This window comes from Lycium ferocissimum, chromosome 7, assembly GCF_029784015.1.
Source record: "Lycium ferocissimum isolate CSIRO_LF1 chromosome 7, AGI_CSIRO_Lferr_CH_V1, whole genome shotgun sequence".
NCBI lineage: Eukaryota > Viridiplantae > Streptophyta > Magnoliopsida > Solanales > Solanaceae > Lycium > Lycium ferocissimum.
The window spans coordinates 30,841,515-30,862,809 of NC_081348.1; the positions used below are offsets into that span (position 1 = coordinate 30,841,515).

The 21,295-nt window shown below is 33.8% G+C and overlaps 1 protein-coding gene across 1 annotated transcript; it reads right to left on the minus strand.

Annotated features, from left to right (window-relative positions):
* Positions 1–289: 289 nt before the first annotated feature.
* LOC132064324 (kinesin-like protein KIN-14I) lies at positions 290–7,715 on the minus strand. Its single transcript, XM_059457272.1, has 18 exons — positions 7,290–7,715; positions 6,348–6,514; positions 6,118–6,261; positions 5,761–5,997; positions 5,608–5,679; positions 4,958–5,026; positions 4,543–4,761; positions 4,377–4,458; positions 4,205–4,300; positions 3,925–4,101; positions 3,733–3,839; positions 3,439–3,618; positions 3,181–3,341; positions 2,811–3,064; positions 2,565–2,728; positions 2,165–2,323; positions 1,024–1,538; positions 290–722 (listed from the first exon to the last, which is right to left on the minus strand). Exons 1-18 carry the CDS (start codon positions 7,405–7,407, stop codon positions 605–607), a joined length of 3,039 nt encoding a protein of 1,012 aa, XP_059313255.1. The 5' UTR covers positions 7,408–7,715; the 3' UTR covers positions 290–604.
* Positions 7,716–21,295: the final 13,580 nt, after the last annotated feature.

A 21,295-nucleotide genomic window follows, 5' to 3' on the forward strand; every position in this document is an offset into this window, starting at 1 on the left:
TAAACTTCAGGAACATATATCGACAAATTAGCCACTACTATTATTGTTTCTTTCTTATTCTCCAATGACCTGAAGTTAGAACCGCAACAATTGAACTTTGTCCTGAAGTTTGAACGAACATTGTGCCCTGAAATTTGAACTCCAAGAAACACTGTGTCTTGAAGTTCGAATTTAAAAAGTGGATCTTGACTGCTCAAATAAGTCGTAGCTATGTTTTAAATACTTTGCAAATGTGGATATTTTTCAAACGACCCTAAAAGTGGTTACTAGTGCACTTAGCCCAAGGTAATTGGTATCTGTAATTCTATTATTTCTTTTCATTTTCTGCATTTTTACATTCCTCAGTCCAAAAGAATGGGACAAAAAAAAAAAATGAAGGAACAAGCCAACAACCATATAAACAACTGAAAACTCATCAGTGGGACACCAAAACAATTTCAAGATCACCACTGGAGGGAAAGCTGGCAACTGAAGTTATTGCCACACGCTTGCTCTATTTCACTCTAAAGAATGCAGCCCGAGAAGATTGACAAGAACAAAAAAGATACACAAAAGCACATCTTTCATTGCTTAAGCATCAAACTCAGCTAAGTTGGAATATTTATCACTTCCCACTCGCTGTTTTTCGCTTTCCTTCTAAGGCAGCTGCTCTTCCGGTCTTCGCGGAAGGTGAAGTTAACCCATTAGAAAGTCTCCTGCTTGGTGGTGGAGGAATCAAGCTCCTGCATTGATTTACATAGGAACAGGTTAGTCACCTAGTGACCAGTAAATGTGGATAAAAATCAGAATGCTTGTTATTTCATTTGACATATTTGTTGATTTAGTTTTGGTTGGTTCACACCTTGCGTTGACATATAGATAAGTTCATTTGCTAAAGGTTTAGAAAGCATGCGTCTGCGAACAACAATTGATGTTGCAGACCTAATAAACAGAAAAAAGTGTTCCTCTGCATCAATTTAAGCAGCTCCTTATCTGCAGGCAGCCCAAAAATAACAAGTTAAATGCACTAATGAGCTACGATACCTTATTTCTGGCTTCTTCACTTGCTTAGGACTAGGTTTTTTGAGTTTGGATCCCGGTCCATTTGAAGTCTGACTAACTTTCTGAAGATTTGGTTGCCAAGTGTATTCAACGTCAGAACATTCACTTGTTGCAGCTTCCAGGTCGTCAAAATCATCTACGGAACCTGCCTCAGACCGAGCCCTACTTGCCTCATAGTCTTGGCCATCCTTCTTATTTCCTGAAATTTTATTTATAGGTTGTTCAGGATACACCTTTGAACTATCAGGTGCACATTTCCTATACGACAGGTCAGGTGAAAGCCTGGATTCTTCTTCCCATCCTCTTAAGGAACTACTTCTACTCAGACCATCTTGCTTGTTCACCATAATTTTGTCAACCCAATCACCTGAGACTGATTCTCTGTCCTCTTCCCTTGATGCAGGGCTATTGGCTGGTGGAAAGGGAGGAGAATTCATCTGAAAGTCTTTGGGATCTAAGCTTCGTCTTCTCATCTTTGACGTAGATTTCTTCTTAACCTGAGAAAACATTTGAGAACATCAACTACTTTGAATTTCCAGTGCAAATAAACTGCAAAGAGTGAAAAATACATTTGTTCATTCTGTAGTCAGAATAGGAAGAAGGATAACAGGGGGAAGACTGTCTTTAGCCTGATTGGTATTAAATTGGAGAGACTTGAATTATCAAGAAGTCAGAGAAATGTATTCCAACAAGAAGAGAGAGGGAATCAGGAAAATGGGCTACCCGGGAAATGACTTCTTTGGGATATTTAATATTACTAATAATGCGGAACTAAGATAGTGCTAATTGGAGGACATCAAAGGAGGTAGAGCTGGCTAATGACTTAATCCACTCATAGCAGAATAACTGTAATGTATGCAGAAGCATAATGAACACTTTACATCTTTGAAAAAAGAAAAGCATTTTACAATCTAAAATACAATTAAATGATTTCAAGGCTTTAGAATGGTTAGTGATTCAAGCAAAATGAAACTCTTGTGCAACTGTTATTGGTGTGTTCCTATTCTGTATGATAAATATTACAATGTGCAACAAGTGAAGCATAAAATTTGAAATCTGATAACTAGTTAATATATTTTATACGAGGGTAAAATCCAGATGAGGTATATATGAAAAACCATACCTCTGTGCTACTAGCAACATCTTCCATACTATGCCAACTAGAAGAAAGAGAAGATCCGGAAGATCCTATTCTGACTCTTTCTGGAGTACTTGATCTGGAAAGTGGACGACGCCCCTGCTCTTCCTCCTTCCCTGCTAAGGCTGCCTTAAGACTGGCAATCTGTAGAAGAGGAAAAACTAGTAGTTCGATTAAGTACGAAATTAGAAAAAACTAGAAACAGTAAAGGAAAAAAGAAAGGTATATCTAAACTCCAAATGCAATTCTTCTGGACTAAAGTCTTTTGTTAAAAAAAAAAAAAAAAAAAAAAAAAAAAAAAAATCATCTACAATTACGGACTTGACGTTAAAGCAGTTCATGTGTTCGAGTTCACTGAAAACTGAAAATATGGCAAATGTGAAACCTGATCTTTTAGTTCCTTGACATCAGAACCCTCTTTGTTCGCCCGTGCACTACCGAGCTCAACCGTAGAAACTCGTTCAGCGAATTTCAGAGTGCTGAGTGTTTCTCCAACAGCATTAAGCTCAGGACTTATATGAACGAACATCAAAGTTTTCGCTTGGCCTCCTGATAGATATGAAAGCCCAAACTTGAATAGCAGAAACAAGAGGAAATCAAAATTTTATGGCTACAGAACACAAGATCTTACCAAGAGAATCTTGAAGCAACTGTGTAAGCTTACTATTCCTGTAGGGAACATGTGAGTTCTTTTGGGCAAGTGAAGATATGACATCTCCTAAAGCAGAGAGAGACTTGTTGATATGTGTAGCCTCCTTCAACCTATCACCAAGCACCTCTGACTTGTCCACTCTTTCACTTCCTGCCAGATCAACGAGGTGCATGGAGCCACGAAGAACCGCACCAGATGCCATGTTTCTTCCTTGAACATGAACTGTAAGGCAACTGCAAATGTGCAAACATAGATTTTTATATAGAGAAGAAAGGAAGTTAAATCAGCATTAACTGCCACCCTTTCCCTTTAAAACAGGAAAAATGGAAAAGAGGCATATGAGCAGCACCTGTGAGAGCGACTACTTCTGTCATTCATGGCAGTAGCACTCACTGCACGATTCTTGTGCCCAAGGTTCATCAGATTCAATACATCAGAAGTTGATGTTACCGGAACGAGATTTGCATCAGGTACATTGAAACCCTTCTGGGAACTGTTGCGAATTTCTACTGTATTTAGAAGTTAAGTCAAACATTTAAGAGACCACGAGATAGGGATCTAATAGTAATATGAAAGAACAAAGAAAAGAATGGTTGCGAAAAGGATATTTTTTGTTAACACCATCTGCAGTAAGGAGATCCCGGACTTGCTCATTATAAATTTCAACCATCTGAACTGAAATATCATAAGAAATAACATCTTTTCTTTGTTCTGAGATAAGAAATAGATCACTCAATGCCCTGTAATTCACACCAAGGGTCTCCTTCGTGAGATCTGATGGGCCAGTCTGTAGGTAAAAAAGTTAAGAGCTATTAACATAATGTTTTTCGCTTTTTCTCTTAACCAAATGATATCCACTTATGTGATTAAAGGGTTCAATAATTAAGTTCAACTGCCTAACCATCGTATGTGTCTTCCCTGATCCCGTTTGGCCGTACGCAAAGATACAAACATTGTAGCCATCAAGAACAGACCGGATCAAAGGTTGTGTATCTGCAAACACTTCCGCTGCATTGTGATAAATAGAGGTGTTATAATAAAATCTAAACCTGCAACGTGCACAAAAAAGGAAAAGTATGGAGTACTTAGCGACCTTGGGTTACAGAAGGACCAAAGACCTTGTTAAAAGTGAATGATTTTTTCCCCTCTTTTCCGTACTTTGAAGGTGTAGTTATTGTAATATTCCCGTCATCTATGTGATCCACGGTGCTTAGACTGTTTTGTTGGCCAGGCAAGAAAGGCCGCACCCGGCAATACACTCTGATGTTCCCTATCCAAATATGTAAATGTACACACAGAATAGTGGTTAATATCATCACAATATAATAGCAGAATGCCATGAAATTTGAATCTATTCTATAAAAAAGTGTTACCTTTAAGGTCTTGCACTTGATTGTACAGCTTCCGATTCTCCTCCAGAACCTTTTGGTAACTCGAAGCAGCGTGAGCTAAACCATGCAGATGTTTACCTATTCAAAAGAGATTTTAGTTGCTAAATCCCAGTTACAATCTCAATTAGCACTAAACAGTTCTGTTTACGTGTACCTAGATTGCCGACTTCCTCTTGATATTTCAGTTGAAGAAACTGCAAGTCTGCTTTAGCAGCATGGAGAGTAGATTTCAATTGCTACAAATTATGAACAGGGTATGTCAATCAATCAGTTCAAACCAAACATACTTCATTCTCGAAACTGCAGCACAACTCCTATACCTGTACTTCTTGATGTTGTTGTTCAACAAGCATCAGCTGCCTTACAACCGGTGTTGTTGATACACCATCATCATTTATGTCTACCCTGCCGGATATCCCTTCAGAGGGTGCTTTCTCTTCATCCTTGACCATTGCGACCTGTGCCTCCTCAGGTGTAAGCTCCAACGGAGATCCATCCGTTGTTGAAACAGCTGCCTCTTTCTGGGAGGTGGTCTTTGACTGTCATATCACCAAAAATATGTAAGACCCAAATTTAAGCAAGAAACGACAGTGGACACTTTCAGCATTTTTCAACTGCTAACAGAGCAATCTGTTCTGTCATATTTCAGAAGCATGTAATCATACAAGAAGTTGGAAGAAGTGCCTCATATAATATGTTGTAAAATGAAAACACCAGTAAAGAAAGAGCTCCAACCTGTTCATTTTGGCTGGCAAGCCGATGCTCAAATTCTTCCATAACTTTGCTCAACATATTCTCCACAATCTGTCCAAAATGAGAATCTTGTTTATTTCAGATAAGCAGACATCAACTTACATTTATCAAAGAACTCTATAGCCAATATGATACTAGAGGAAGAAGCCAGCCAGATCCCAAAGTTCCAAGTCCATGTTCCTCTCCAGAGATGTTCCAGAACTTTGGGAGCATCTGATTGTAGGAATCGGATAACCTAGTATTGTAGTAGTTTGCTACTGCATCGGAATTGATGGAATATATCTTTCCAGGGTGATGCCAGACATTTTCTTTCTCTTTCTAACCATTACTGTCCATACAAACCTCAAATCTTATAATAAGACACAAGCCCTGCAGACTAAATTTACTGTCTTTACTAACTAAGCCTTTACCCTCTGAGGGAAGCTAGAGAGGTAAGCTAATTATGTGAGCCCTCCCTATGTTGTGAAGATTTAGGGCATTTCTATGAGCCTGGCAGATTATTTGCCATCAGACCTATCTATTGGGAATCACATTAAGAAAGATAGTTACCATTCATAGTGCCTTCCAAGACAAAGTGCTTAATCACAAAACATATCAAACCCTTTTGTGGGAATCAAGCTAAGAACACTTACAAATGGAATATCTTCTTGCTTCTTGTCAGAGAGAAGCTCGTGAACAAGCATATGGAGGGAACTTGGGTTAACCTGGAAATGAAAGATTAAGATATTTAGTTTGCACAAGGTATTTTGAGATGCCAAAAATTACTACAAAATAAGCTTACAAACCATTTCACGGGCATCTTGCCCAACATCACTGCTATCAAGAGATTTGTCGCTGATAGATGAAGTCCTTGAGATTGAATTCATGAATGGCTCAGAGTTTCTTCGGAAAAATTGCTTTCCTGCTGATGATGGTTTTGAGTTCCCACTGTATTTCCATGATCCACTTCCACCTCCTTGTTTCCACTCAGTATAAGATTTCAATGCTAGCACACAATTGATAATTCTCGATGATTTCCCTCCCTAATTCAGGAAATGACAACATTTTAATAGGTGGTTTCAAATGTCCAATTGACTAGCTTGGAGAGTAACTAACATGATCAAACAAATAAGTATCATATTATCTCGAAATCATCTACTTACTTTCTCCAAATCAGATGCTTCGAAAGAGGGAAGACCCATTTCTTCTACGGCTACAAGGAAGTTACGGACATTTTCAAAGTATTGATATGCAGAAAGAGCTGCCCCATCAGGGACATTAGTAGAATCAGGAGGTGCTTCAACTACCTAATAAGCAAAGTAGAACTATGTCATTGACTTGATGAAACTGATTTAGATAAAAGATTGAACAAAAGGAGCTTCAGAAACCCCACTTTTTGCACAGCACCAGGCTGAACTTTATTAAGAACATTGCAAAGTACGATTCCACTGCGCAATCCAAGTCTGAAGTCTTCTTCTGAAGGCTGCGCCGGCAAATCTTTAGCCGCAACCACTCCGATTGTCTTTCTGAGCCACCCTGCCGCTTCATATCTTCTTGATGCTGCATTGTTACATTTCCAATTAAACATTCTCACGCACAAGTATCTTTTTTTACACTATAAGTGCATAGAACTTAAAACTCTTGATTTTATAACAGGTACATTATGGTTTATCTGAAGAAGAAAAGATAAAGATATATTCTGTGCTGAGATATTCAATCACAAGGACTTCAATTTCTTTTTAAATATTTGGTGATCATTTGAATCAATGTAGTCTTCGAATCAAATGTATCTATTAGTCTTTAAAGAGTTGATGTAATTGGTTACGAAAAATCAAAATATCTTAAGAGTACAATCTTGACTTTCATCAAGGTGCTTCACATTTTCATTTCATCTTTCAGGTGAAAAGAACAAAACCAACCAAAGTTCCTCAACAATTTAATCAATAATGTGCATATATTTGTCTTTAACTAGTACTAGCTTTTCCCTCCACAAATGTTCACGAGACAACCCATCCCAAAAAAAAAAAAAAAACCGGGTGGGAAAAAAATTCTTCTTCTGTTTCTTGTTTCAAGAGTGACGGGAAACCCGAAAGACCAAGAATCTTGGAAATAATGCATTAAATAGACAAATAGTACTTGCAGTAACAACAAAATTGGGTTCATCTCAAATGATTTGCATTAATTACAACAACTGTTCCTATATAGGAGGGCGTAATATTTAATATAATGCATTAATTGATTCACAGAAAAATTTACGAGTTCATTAAAAAGATTAACAACGTGAAAGAAAGGAATAGTAAATGATCAAATAAAGGAAGAATAAAAGGGGACATACAAGCTTCTTCAGCTTTTCTTGAAGCCAAATCAATGTCGCTCAATCTCTTCCCTTGTTGAAGAACATCTTCCACCACTGATGCCACAGATATTCCAAGAATCCCCTCTTCCCTACCCATTCTTGCCAAAAACAAATGGGGAATCTACAAGAAAAATATGTTCAACTTAACAGAATCAAAAAATATATCTGTGCATTGTATGTATGTATATATACGTGTATTATGTATATACAAAGAGAGATGATGGTGGTGAAAGGATGTTAGGGAAGAAGAAAGAACGACAAGAAAATGGAAGGGCAGTTATAGAAGAAGGAACAAGAAGAAGAAAGAGATTATTATTATTATGATGATGAAAATGGGTTTGATTTTTTCTCCTTTTTCTATTTTGAGTCAATGAAATTTGTTTTGTGTTAAGTTTATTAGTATTATTCACCCTCAGCCATCACCATGGCCACCTTTGCTTTTTGCTCACTATAGGTGTGAGAAAGAAACTACCTGCCAACCCACATTCCGAGCCGAAAGGTTCGGGTTTCTAATGGTACCTCTATTTCTTTCCTTTAAAAAAAGAAACAATAATAATAATCTTTCAAATGATTTACAAATGTTTGTTTGTTCAGTGTAAAATGTACTTATGTTTTGTTTTTCAAATTTGTAGAGTCAAATTAGTCAAATAATTTTCAATTTCCATCACTTGAAAATTAGTCAAATAGTTACATTAATGATAAATTAGTTAAACGAATTGTTTACAAAAAAAATATCAGAATACAGAAAGTAAGTGTAATATTATAAACTACAAGGAAAACTAGTTTAATGAAGCAAAGGTCTCTGAAATTATTCCTTCCCTTTTTTGCGAAACTTTTTCATCCAGATGAAGAATAAATTTATAAATCCTTTTCAGAAGAATTAATTCTTTTAAGATAAAAACATTTTTATCAAAAAATTATATTTGGCAAGTAAGCCCTCTTTAATTTCATTCATCTATCTCTCGCGCTCTCCTTTCTTGCCCTTTTAATGTAATTTGAAGTTTTATATTATATTCTAATTATATAAAATCTAAAAATAAATAAAGTTAAATAAAGCTTCGAATATGAGATATTTAAATCTATTCATTTATGTAAATAATGCTAAATGAAAGTGAATGTTTTCTTATTTTTTCTCCATTGTTTGGAACTCAAAGTCAACGTTAAGCTAAATGCAAATTATTTTTCTTATACTGAAAAAATATTTCTTAAATGATTTGGCCAAACACGATTGCTATTCTTTCAAAGTTCCTTTTGTGATACTCAATATGAAAGGAAATCATTTCAAAATATGTAGATTTTGAAAATTTGGCCACTTTAATTGTTAGAGCTCACCTCAAATTAATAAAATCATAAGCTTTCTTATCCGACTTAATTAACTTGAGAGTTAGAGCTTATTCTAGGACCTAATTACTAGCAGATCATGCGGTGTGATTTTCATGACATTAATTTCCATTTTATTATATTTCCGAAAGAAAAGAACTAACGCAAAAGAAAAATCTTAGAAACAACGTAACATATGTTAAGCATCGGATTTCATAATTATATTTCTCTAACATATTAAATCCCGAAGGGAACATATGATATAATAATAATGAGTCTAATAACAAAACAGTGATACCAACTAAAGTAGCCTTAAAATGTAGTTATAGTGGGCAAAACATTTTTTTAATATAATAAGCACTTAAATTTCTTATTGATGTTTCCTGTTTATCTCTTTTATGGAAAAAGCTCTACACACTTTTTAGATATTGACTTTTATCATAAAAAAAAAAAAATTGAAGGTAATTTCCCCTTTCTTATTACGTACTACTAATTAAAAATAACTTTGGAAAAGTTTTTCAAATCTTCGAAAACAGACAAAAACTTTTAGGAGTTTTTCTTTGATTTTTTTTTTTTTTTTTTTATAACTATGGTGTCCGGGCCGGAGGCACCATGTAACTCTGTCCATTAAGAGTAGAATATAAGAGGAGAGAAGAAATCACCTAGTGTTTTGTCTTCTAAAACAACTTAAACAAACTTCAACTCAAAACTTTAGTTTTAGAGCCTCATTAACTCAAAAAAAATGTTGGGGTGCGCTTATTACCCTTCGGGTGCTCAGAAGCTCAATTAATTTCTTCTTCTAAAAACAACTTAAACAAACACTTTCAAGTTTCAACAAAAACTTAAAAACTAGTTTTATATTACTCTAGGACTAACAGAGTCTTTATTGATCAACTTGTAAGTGTTTGTGTACAATTATGTAATATGTTGGTCATAGCTAACATCTCCAAAGTTATTGAGACTAAGGTTTATGTCTATCTTCGTGTAATTATGATTTTTGGTAAATATACAGGTTGGAGTCATGCCTAATTCCTCCATCATAAAGATGGAAATCTTGAAAAAAAAAAAAAAAAAAAAAAAACTTAAAAACTATTTTTCTGTTTTCCAAAACAAACGCCACTGCAATTTCTGGCAAATTGTACCGTTTGTTTAAAGGCTTTCAAATAGAATCATACCATCCTTACATATTTGTCAAATTAAAGTGCAACGTTTTCTTTATTTTTTAATTGCAGTAACACATACGTCCATGATGTTAATCAGTATCCTACCTTTGAATTTGTGAAATGATCTAATTTAATTGTATGATTATTAATGCGTAAAGCTACTCTTTACTTTTAAGTTTTAACTCAAGCATCAAATTTATTTCCTTGACTTTTCTTGGGGCGGGCTATAGTGGTATTTAGTTATGTCTATCACCCTTAACCTTTTCCTATGAATATTATTTTTCTTCTTAAAAATGAATATGGCTAGCTAGCAGAGTCTTTTATTATTGTTTTTTTCTTTTCAGAAGTTTATGTCGTTTTTTTTTTTTTTTTGGGTTATTATTGTTAGCAAAACGTTGGTCCAGTACTCTTTTTATGAATGAAGTCCAGTGCAATAAAATATGTTGGAGCTTAAAAAATGCAATCAACAAGCAATACTTCATATATGTGGCTGTATCCAAAATAATATTATTGAAGATAAGGAAATTTGGCTGGAGAATTAAAAATAGCCTGAAAAGCGGATGCCTTTACTTATGTTTAAAGACATAACGTGCTCGTATAATTGGTACAATACTTCAGTGCTTTTTAGCCATTTTCTTTAGACATATCTTAAGATCTGTGATTTTAAAACTGAAGATCCATTTAATCCTGCCATGTCCATGGATAACATTGAAATCTTTTATTAGATCATTGCATTATTGTCTTATTAACACATACAGTTCCATCATGATCTATCTCCAAAATCTAACAATATATATTCTTGCTTCTCTTTAAAGGTGCAATGCATATTCAAAAAGGAGAAATACAAATACTTGCCCCAGTGTTTGTTAGGAATGTGGTCACTTTCAAGTATCCAAACACTTGTTACTGATGATCACTAGCCAAAGTTTCACCACAATGTCTATATCATCAACCAAACCCTAATTGGAATAATGGATATAGCTTAATTCTTATCCTCCGATCCTCTCCTGAATTAATCCTATTCTTGATTGACAAGAGAGAAGAAAAAGAGAAGTTGGTGGTTCCCTTTTGCTTTCTACAATATAACGGATAACTTAGTTCTTACCCCTTTTTTTTTTTTTGGGATAAATAAAGATAGGAATTTGTTAAGAATAGTTGTGGAAATGTTTCACAATATGGTAAATATCGGTGGCATTTGAACTTAATTAGAGTAGCTGTGGTGGTCAAAATATGACTTGGGTATGGTGAATCAAACCAAAAAGTGAATAGTGGAGGCTACTCCTTCATAGACGCACCATGCCTTTTGTACAACCTACTAACTCCGTCAAGACCAAGTCAATACTCTCTCTCTCTCTATATATATATATATGTATGTGGCACGAGATATTGGCAAATTAAATGACTCCTAAAGTGTAGCTTTGAACTTGCAACACCCTACTCTCAACCATTTATAAGATGTTAGTGTCTACATATTTAACTGGTGGAATTCATGAGCATCTACAGTACTAGCTAGCTAGTCGTAAAAGTTCTATAGATTGTAAAAACCTTAACACATAGAATAAATTAGTACTTATAAGTTATGTACTGTATCGTACTGTTATACATAGAATTTTGTCGTATTGGTTAGAAACAAAAATGATATATTGTTACCATAGCAGAAGAAGATGGTGGTTTTTGTGCATGGTTTGTTGAGAAATTTCTTAAAGAGGTGGGGAACTGAAACTTGGAAAGCTAGGGAGAAGGGAGCATGTCGCTGAAAAAGGGGTCCTTTGCACATCTTTACAGACCATAAATACTACAATTAAACTAATATACTCCCTCCGTCCCAATTTGTGTGGCACTAGTTGGAATTTCGAGAGCCAACAAATTTTTCTTTGACCGGAATTTCTTTATATGTCTTTTAAATATTTTAAGTTATTAATTATTGTGATTCATAGTACTTTTAACGTAGTTTCCAAATATATAAATACTTTTTTAAAAAAAAAAAAAAAAAACTTGAACCTTCTATATGTCCGAATTCAAGGTCAAAGTTAAGAAGTTAAATCTCGAAATTACATTGTACCACATAAATTAGAACAGAGGAAGTAGAATTTTAGAAAGTGGCAATAAATTCTGGGACGAGCAAGGAGTGTAGGGAAGCCTTTAGAGTTTAGTCCAAGAAAAATTGAAGTACATTATCTTGATACCCCTCACTTCTGGGACATGACAGGAAACAAAGAGGCATTTTTCATGGATAGGGCATTTGCTGCACATGCATCACTGATACTATCAGTTGATCATGCTTTTATCTTTGTGGTTTATGTACTACTCTATAATTGAGGAATTTGCACAACAATACTAACATCTATTTACCCTACATATATCTTTTGGTCCTTACTTATAACAAAATTATTAATTAGGTGAATCTTTCAGTGGGATGTGACACAAAATCACTCACTACATTTGTATCATTCAATTGTTAAAGACATAAGGACCTTACTAGCTATACAACATACAGAAGATATAGACAATAGAGTAAGGTTCCTATTATAGTCCTCGCTAAATTATTGAAATTATTTTTTCAGACAATGTTCACTTTAATTAGATCATGAGTTGTAATTTACTTTAGATATTGTTCAAAGTCCCACATCAGTGTGGGATGGGTTAATTCACTACTAAAAACACGCATAAACCAAGGGAAAAAACCGACAAACATCCCTTGACTTATTCATGTTTTTACTTTAATTTTTTATATTTTGATTCTCCGTTGTGAAAATTTTAATTTTGTCGCTACTCACATTGTCGATGTGGGATAATAGAGTACTAGCTAATTCGTCTCTTATGGTCTTGTGCAATCGCTACTTCGATCCTGAGCTAGATGCTGGAATTGAGTTAGAGCGAATGTACATTTCTTAATAGATATAAAGAATTCTAAGTTCTAAACTTTTAGTATAGATTACTTCATACATAAAAAGTACATTTGAAATAGGTTTTAATTCCTTTCTTCTAACAGTCAACGGTTTTTTATGCACATATAATATGATGAAGAATTGAAATTGTTCTAAAATAAAGTATCTGAAAAGTAAAAAGTTCTCCATACACTACTATAAACAGAGGTTTTTCCCACCAACATTTAATGGAAAATTTATACTATAGAATATGATTTTTCAATTCATTCTCACCGAACCAACTCATTGGAAAAATTCATGGTAGGAGAAACAAGTTCCCATTGAAACGCTGGAAAACTTCCTAATTTTTCCGTGTGAAAATACTATTATTTAAGATTTTTCCACCGACATTTAATAAAAAATACACTGAACATTTTTCAATGAAAAATACACTGGACATTTTTCAATGAAAAATCAGTAGGAAAATAGAAATCTTTTAGTAGTGACATATTGTTTTTCTTACAAAATTAAACCATTACGTCTAAAGTATCTAAGAAGTAAAGAATTGCTGGTATCGTTACTAATCCTATAGTATATGCGAAAATAATAACGAGTTAATAAGGGGGACTCTCTAAATCTCTTTTTTCTTCATGAAGTCTCAATCCTCATCCTCATTGGTTGAAATGTCTAATCTGATTTTGTTTGAGAAGTTATTAAGTGAAGGAAAAAAGAGTTATGGGGTCAATTTACTATTCCGCGTTCGAAGCAACGGTCGATAATATTTAAAAACAGGCTCGGAGCCGAAGCTGATAGCTTCGGGTAGAAAAATGTGTGGCCACGTGGCGCATAAGAAAGAGAAGGGACCCACAGCACCTCCACGCCGGCTGCCGGCATCAGACGTGTCAACCGAGAAACGGGACCCCACGACTCCGCCAAAAACAATTTAGAATTTTTCTTGTTGGAAAAAATGGATAAAGCGCTCAAAATAGAAACCCCCCCTTTTTTTTTTTTTTTTTTTTTGGCAAAATCGAATGGATATTTTAAGTAACTTTTTTGGAGAAGAGAAATAAGAGGTACCAATGAAACAATGATTTACGATAGTGAGTTTTACCGTTTCACAAAAATTTAAGTTCTAAACACTGAAAGGTTACACATAATAGTTGAGTTAATTAGTACTAGTCTCACATGAACGAATAAAAAGATCAAACTGACAGACGTCTTTAATTTGACTCTTTCTAGCAATAAATCAATTTTATTTTTGAATTTAGACATGTAGTTCTATATTCTAAATGATATGCGTGTGTTCCGGGACAAACACCTCTTACGAAAACTTTTATAGCAACTTATATAAAGATTTAACTATATATGAAAAGCATACCCTCAAGAATTAGAAGTTCGTTGTGATTAGCAAAAGGATGGCAAAAATGGCAACGGATTAGCACAAGTTCAGGGACTAGAACACAGAAAAAGCGTGCCATTTTCTTATAAAGTAATACGTTTAACAGTACATAAAAAATTCTAACACTAGAGTGGAATTTGGTTGGTGAACAAGTTATCTCAGAATTGTAACAGGTAGATTAATAATGACGAGATTATTTAGTGAATGTATTTTTATTGTTACATTTTAGTTCATTAGACTAAAAATTGGATATACCGGATATAATATAAAATGTGTATGCCAAATAAAGTGAGATAAGCTTTTATTTTCATTTTTAACATTGACCTTCTTAAAGGACCTTGGGAAGAAGAGTAATGGAGAGGGGCAAATGTGTCATTTTGGTTTGTACTATGGCGAATCCAAAATGAAACTTACGAGTTCTCGAAACCCAGTAACTACTGTCCACACCTTGTATATGTACTAAAAATTTCACTAACTATTTATAAATATTCGAGTGTGAACCAGCATTATTGTATATTACTCGAGATTGTTATAGGAACCCATAAATTTTGAATTATGTATCCGCCTCTAGATATTAAATCTCAGGATCGTTATCCCACGTATGGAGTGTGAGATAAAAATAATATCACTAGTGTGATATAAATAATTATGTAAAGAATCAGACTACACGTGGAATAAGCTAATTCCAAATTTAATTTCTGGATTACAATCCATTATCCTTCAAACTAAATGACCCCTAAGAATTAATATTATGGACCACTTTAAAAGTACATATGTGATATAACGCATAGTAAGTAAGAGATTGTTTTGGAAGTCCCATATATATATATATATATATATATATATATATAGGTGTGGGATGGTTCAATTGGACTCTTTATATGATATTACACAATTCTCATCTCATGAAGTTTCGTGGTTAAGTTAGGTTAATATTCATTTTCTTATCATGATATCAGAGTATCCCGTTCCGATTCTTAATTTATCCGATGTTGGATTCCCATATTATGCATGTTGTCCTCGTTTAATTTCAACTGGTGGGCATGGGCGTGTTAGGGTGTTGGAAGTCTCGGCAAAATATTGAGTTAGATCCAATATCCATTTACTTTATCAATTTGTAACTTGGAAATAAAGCCAAGTTAAAACCAGTGTTTTAAAAGACGGGGCGTTTTATATATGCCTCGGCGAGACGTAAGCCCCAAGGCACGGGGCGTAAGCCCTATGGGTATTTAATATTTAGTATTTCATAAAATATATAATTATACAATAAAAAATTTTAAATAGGTAAAATTACATTAAAAAATTAAAAAAAAAACTGTAAATAAATGAAACTATATATATATATATATATAGAGAGAGAGAGAGAGAGAGAGAGAGAGAGAGAGAGAGAGAGAGAGATGGGCTTGATCCTCACAAAAAACTAATTAAAGCAATTCATTATACGCCACTTACAACTTGTAATTCTGAGCCTGTTTGGATGGGCTTAAAAAAACAGCTTATAAGCCAAAAAAAAAAAAAAAAGTTAGGGTAGCCCAACTTATTTTTTTTGGCTTATAAGCTGTTTTCATTTTTTTGCGCGGATTGCCCTTCTTTTGGGGTGGTCTTTAAATTTTGCCCCTCATATTTGTGGTCTTTAAATTATGCCCCTCATATTGCTGATCTTTAATTTTTGCCCTTCGCATTGCTGAGGTTCTGAGTTCGAACCCCCGCTCAAGCATAAATTAAAAAAAAAAAATTGCAAGGCAAGGTTTGGGTCGTGTGTATGCCGGACCCGGCATACACTTGTTAAGGAATTACCAAATTTATGCCGACACTGCATACTCATGCCTTATGGGGCGGACTTGGCATAAGTATCCGAGTCCCAGATAACTTTGGTAATCCTTAACAAGTTTATGCCGGTGGGGGCATACTTATGGGCAAACTTTTAATGGGCAAACTTTTATGCCGGACCCGGCATAAACTTGTGAAGTAATTACCAAAGTAATGCCGGACCCGGCATACTTATGCCAAGTCTGCCCATAAGGCATAAGTATGTCGGGTCCGACATAACTTTGGTAATTCCTTCACAAGTGTATGCCGGTGGGGGCATAGCGAAATTTAAACTCTGCCTTGCGAATTTTTTTCAAAATTTTGACTATGTGATGGTTCGAACCTGGAACCCATGGGTTTTAGCCGAATGGCAAAATTTAAAGATTTCAAATATAAGGGGCAAAATTTAAAGACCAGCCCAAAAGAAGGGCAATTCGCAGTTTTCAGCTTATAAGCTGCTTTAGATAAGCTAAGCCAAACAAGCCCAATTATTTTTTTGGGCTTATTTTAAGCACAAAATGGCTTTAAGTGCCACCCAAACAAAAGTTAGAAAATAACTTATAAGTTGTTTTTAGCAACTTATAAGCCAATCCAAACGGGCTCTATATATAACATAATTTTACAAGTATAAACAATACAATGAAATAAAATTAAAGCTATTATGAAATGCAAATCAACTCTAACATCTTAACTTTTAAACAATGAAAAAATCACGACTTCTTAAAACAATAATACTATCATACTATTGATTTTATCTCCATATGAGCAAATAATCAATAAACTTTATCAGTATTATAATTAAAACGTAACTCCATGAATATAAATGAAATTACTTTCAAATAGCAAAATAATAAAATATGATAATTTTGATACAAAGGACAAAATACCAATAACAAGTGAAAATGTACAATTCGGCTATATATTTTTAAAAGGAATATTAAGTGATACTCACCCTCACGATGTTCTCAAATGGTAAATATGCAATACTACGACTTATTATTTGAGTATACCCCAATCTTCTTATTTATAGATGAAAAACTATGGATGCGGCTCCTCTCCATTATCCTTTCTCTCCATTTCATCAAGTACACATTCAGATGAGAGACAAGTGTCTTATTTAATTTTTAAAGGTCAAGATTATATTACATTAACCAGTATCATAACCATAGTTAAGTGAATAATTTGGAAAAAGTACTCACCAAATTTGGTAAGAAAAAGATATTCCCCACAAATTTTGATACTCATTAATATCTTTAATTTCATCTTATATTTTTACTTTCAAATATTAAAATTGCATACATGGACCTAATAACGTGCTTGTTTAGTCTGATAAACAATAGTCTTCAGAAATATTTTGTGTTGTAAAAAATGTTTTCTTTTATTTCACAAGAAAAAAGATACAAAATAGATATTTTTCTTCAAAGTTCAAACACAGTAGGCTGATGACCTCTCTCCTCTTTTTTACTGTTATTTTATTTTATGATTTTTGTCAAGATTCTTTCCCCTTTTGTTTTTCAACATAATATTTAAAAAATAAATTTACTGGCACAAAAAGTCGTACAGTTTAACATTTAAATATTACTATTATATAAGATGAAATTAATGATATTAATCAGTACCAAAATTTGTGGGGAATATCTTTTTCTTACCAAATTTGGAGAGTACTTTTCTCAAATTATTCACTTAACTACGGTTATGATTCTTGTTAATGTAATATAATCTAGACCTTTAAAGTTAAATAGGACACTTGCCTCTCATCTGAATGTGTACTTGACGAAATGGAGAAGAGCCGGATCCAAAAACTATTAAGTATCATTCGTTTGTTAAAAAATTATGAGGGTCAACGATTTTAATTAAGGAATTTAACATTTAATTTGTGTAAGAACTGTTAGGCGAGCTCCGGGCATTGTGCATTAGGGGTGTTTAGGGCGTACAGTCGGGTGCTTAGGGTGTAAGCCTCATAGGAACTAAGTCCTGCACGTGAGCGCTGGGGCGTTTTGCCACTGCCCCGTCCCGGGAGTCCTGAAACTGCCTTTTAAAACGCGGGTTAAAACCTGCTAAAGCAGGTAACTGCATTGAGTACAGATTATTAAATTAGTTAAAAGATGTTAGAATACAGATTCTACATAGGTGTGCTAAAACATGCCATATATTGTCACTTTGCTAGTACTATGCGTACAGGATCTCACTTCTACATTTGGCAAGTGATCCTGCCGACAGGAGAAGGGTTCCACTAATCTGAATATGCAGTTCTGGCAATGCAAGTGTCACACAACCGGCCCCCACTGTTCTGTTCCAAATTTAGGGTTTTAGGTGAAGGGGACGATATGTTCTTTAAAGGTTGCTGCATTGAGAAGCAAAAGCAATTACCCCATGACGTAGCTTATGTATTGTCTCTTCACCAGCAGCGAACTGACTGATCTTGACTAACATACTTGCAAGTCCCCTTCATAATTACCCTTATGATTAACTTATGCTTCTATTAAGAATTTAAAGAGAATGCATTATTATAAAGAGGTGCACCCATTAATTTTTTTTAAAAAAAGGAGAATGAAAAAAGTATCCTAGGAGCAATTCTAGAAAAAATAAGGAAAAATAACAAGAAAATGCGGAATTTGAATCACCAATTTCAGTTATCGAGGTGCACTCAATAATTATTGCATCATACGACACCTTAAGCTTGGGTACACATACACATTAAAATATATTGAATATAACATTGCTACACAAGATCTATGAAGAGAAGCATGGGTTCACGTGAACCAATACCTCTCAAGTTAAATATGCCCCCGATTATTTCTATCCAACATCAAGGAATAATATATTTTATGTTTGGGAACTTGGGGCGGAGTTATGTGGTCAACATAGAATTATATTGTACAAATAAGTAAAGCAAATTATTTTGTACATGTATAAATTCTCTATTTTAAGCAAAGCTTTAGATAAAGCAGTAAAGCGACCTCAAAATATTACTTTAGGTCGAAATTCAAATCCTCAATACGGAAAATTTACTCCTTCCCTACAAGATCATCAAAAAAACTTTTTAAGACCACAATCGTTCTTGACCCATGAACACTTCTTTGCAGTGTTGAATTTAGGATTTCAAGAAAATAAGTGTACTATTATAATATAAAGAGTAGATTTAGAATTTAAATTTAATGTGTTCTAGTACTTTTAAGGTTCTTACCATTAAAAAACCCATTATATTGTTGAAATTATAGGTTCCAAATTGATTTTTTCAATGAAATTTTAGTAGTGTTTACAAATATATACGTACTTCATGTTGAAAATGTTGAGATCAATTGAATTCATTGACAATATGTTACAATATAGTCATTTGATTTAATTATATAAAATTTACGATGAACAAAAGAGAATATGAATTTCAATGTGTGAGATTTCAAAAATTTGAAAGAATACACCTAAACAAGAAAATACAGTACTTAATTTAAACGCCAAACATGCTTATACCCCATGATTGGACTCAACTTAAATAAAGACGTAAGAAATGGCGAGATCCCGACTTTATTTATAAATGTGCATCCAATAGCCATGGCTTCTCCGGAAGAGAAAAAGAAAAAAAGAAGAAGAAAAGAAGCTGCAGCAGGTAGAGTGGGGTGGGGGTGAGGTGGTGGCAAAGGGAAAAGAAAACCAAGAAACTATCAAATTACTAGATTCATACAAGGACTTCCTTAAAGTAGAATATTGATATTGGAGAGGAATATACGATTAGATATTGTCTTGTAAAGTCAAGATTAATCACTCTTTATGACCAGTAAAGAAACATATAACTAAACTAGTTTAAGTATCCCATTAGACGACAAAAGCTGGGAGTATAAGTAGGGAGCCACTGAAAAGCAATCTTTTCTTTTATAAACAATCTACCATGTCACACAAGTGGCTTCACGGGCTGCCTCCTCGATCCCAATATTCTGCCTTCAATTTTCTCTAATTACGTGGTTACTATAGAACCCCAGGAATCCAGGGTTTAGTACTACTTCTTAATTTAAACATCTATTAAAGTACCTAATTTCTAAATCAGGAGGGTCCATTCAAAGGTGGTCCCAGGTGGCAGAAACTCAGAGAATGAACCACTTACGTTAAAAGTAGTGGCCACATCCTTCTAACTTAATACATTAACAATAATAAGGGATTAGAAAACTAAACCAATGGTTCCCACTAAAATCATGGCATGAATTCTTCCATTTTATGATAATAATTGAATGACTCTTAAGTTTTATGCATTAATTGTTCTTAAGTTTTATGCATTAATTGTGTAAAAATTATTTAAATAACTAGGCTATTTATAAGGTAATATAGTTAAGATATTAAGCTAGTTGAGAACTTATCATTGCAACAATTTAAGAAAATGATATTCAAGGACATTATTTTTTCCCCACATGCATTTTTCGTATCAATTTTATCAAAGCCCAAGAAGCATCAGTGTCTAACACCCCCACATCGGATATCTTGATTGAAACATATTATTATAGCTCTAAAATCCGGTCTTCTTTATTTTTAGTGCCCTTAATTAGCAAATGACTTGTCAAAAAATAATGTCCAGTTGATCCCGCTTTAATGGTAGACTAAGTGTCACAGATTCAGACAGAAAAGAGGGGATGGACGACAATAATCTAACGAATAGACTAAATCTCAATGCTCCTCAATGGGGCTGTTTTCCTTTAAAGGGACAAAGGTCCCAATTTTTATCAAGGATAATGAACATCTTTATTGCCAATCCCTCATGAATAACAACTTTCTCTCATCATAATTAATTAATTCAGTTTTAACATGGTCCACTTCTTCTATATATATTTGTTATCTAAGCAACTTTTTAAAGTTAAGATGAAAATTGGTCCCAAACTTTTGGCTAATTATACAATGCAGCATATGGCTGTCATGAAGACTGCTCACTTAACAGGGACAACTCAACCTAAATAAACATCTCAAAAAGCCTTTTGTGACGGAAAAAAAGAATGGTTCTTGTAATTTGTTTCTGGAGAAAAAAAGTTATTCAAAAATTTAGCATGTATTAACATGATTTGTGACATTAATTGGTTTACTAAGCTATTTAATGTGGTCTAAAATTTTTCTTTCTGAGTATATGTCTACATTCCCTATTAGAAATCCTGTAATATTAAGTATACATTCATTTAGAAAAAATGGGGAGCAATATACATACATATATATATATATATATATATATATATATATATATATATATATATACATATATATATATATATATATATATATATATATATATTAAAGATAATTAACTACGTACATTTAGATTCTTTTTAAGTGTATATGAGTGTATACGCGTGTATATACATTTGAGATGTAACAAAATAAAGAGTACACTCATACAAGAAAAAATGTTACTACAAGGGTTAAACTAGGTAATATAAACGATAATGGGTCGTA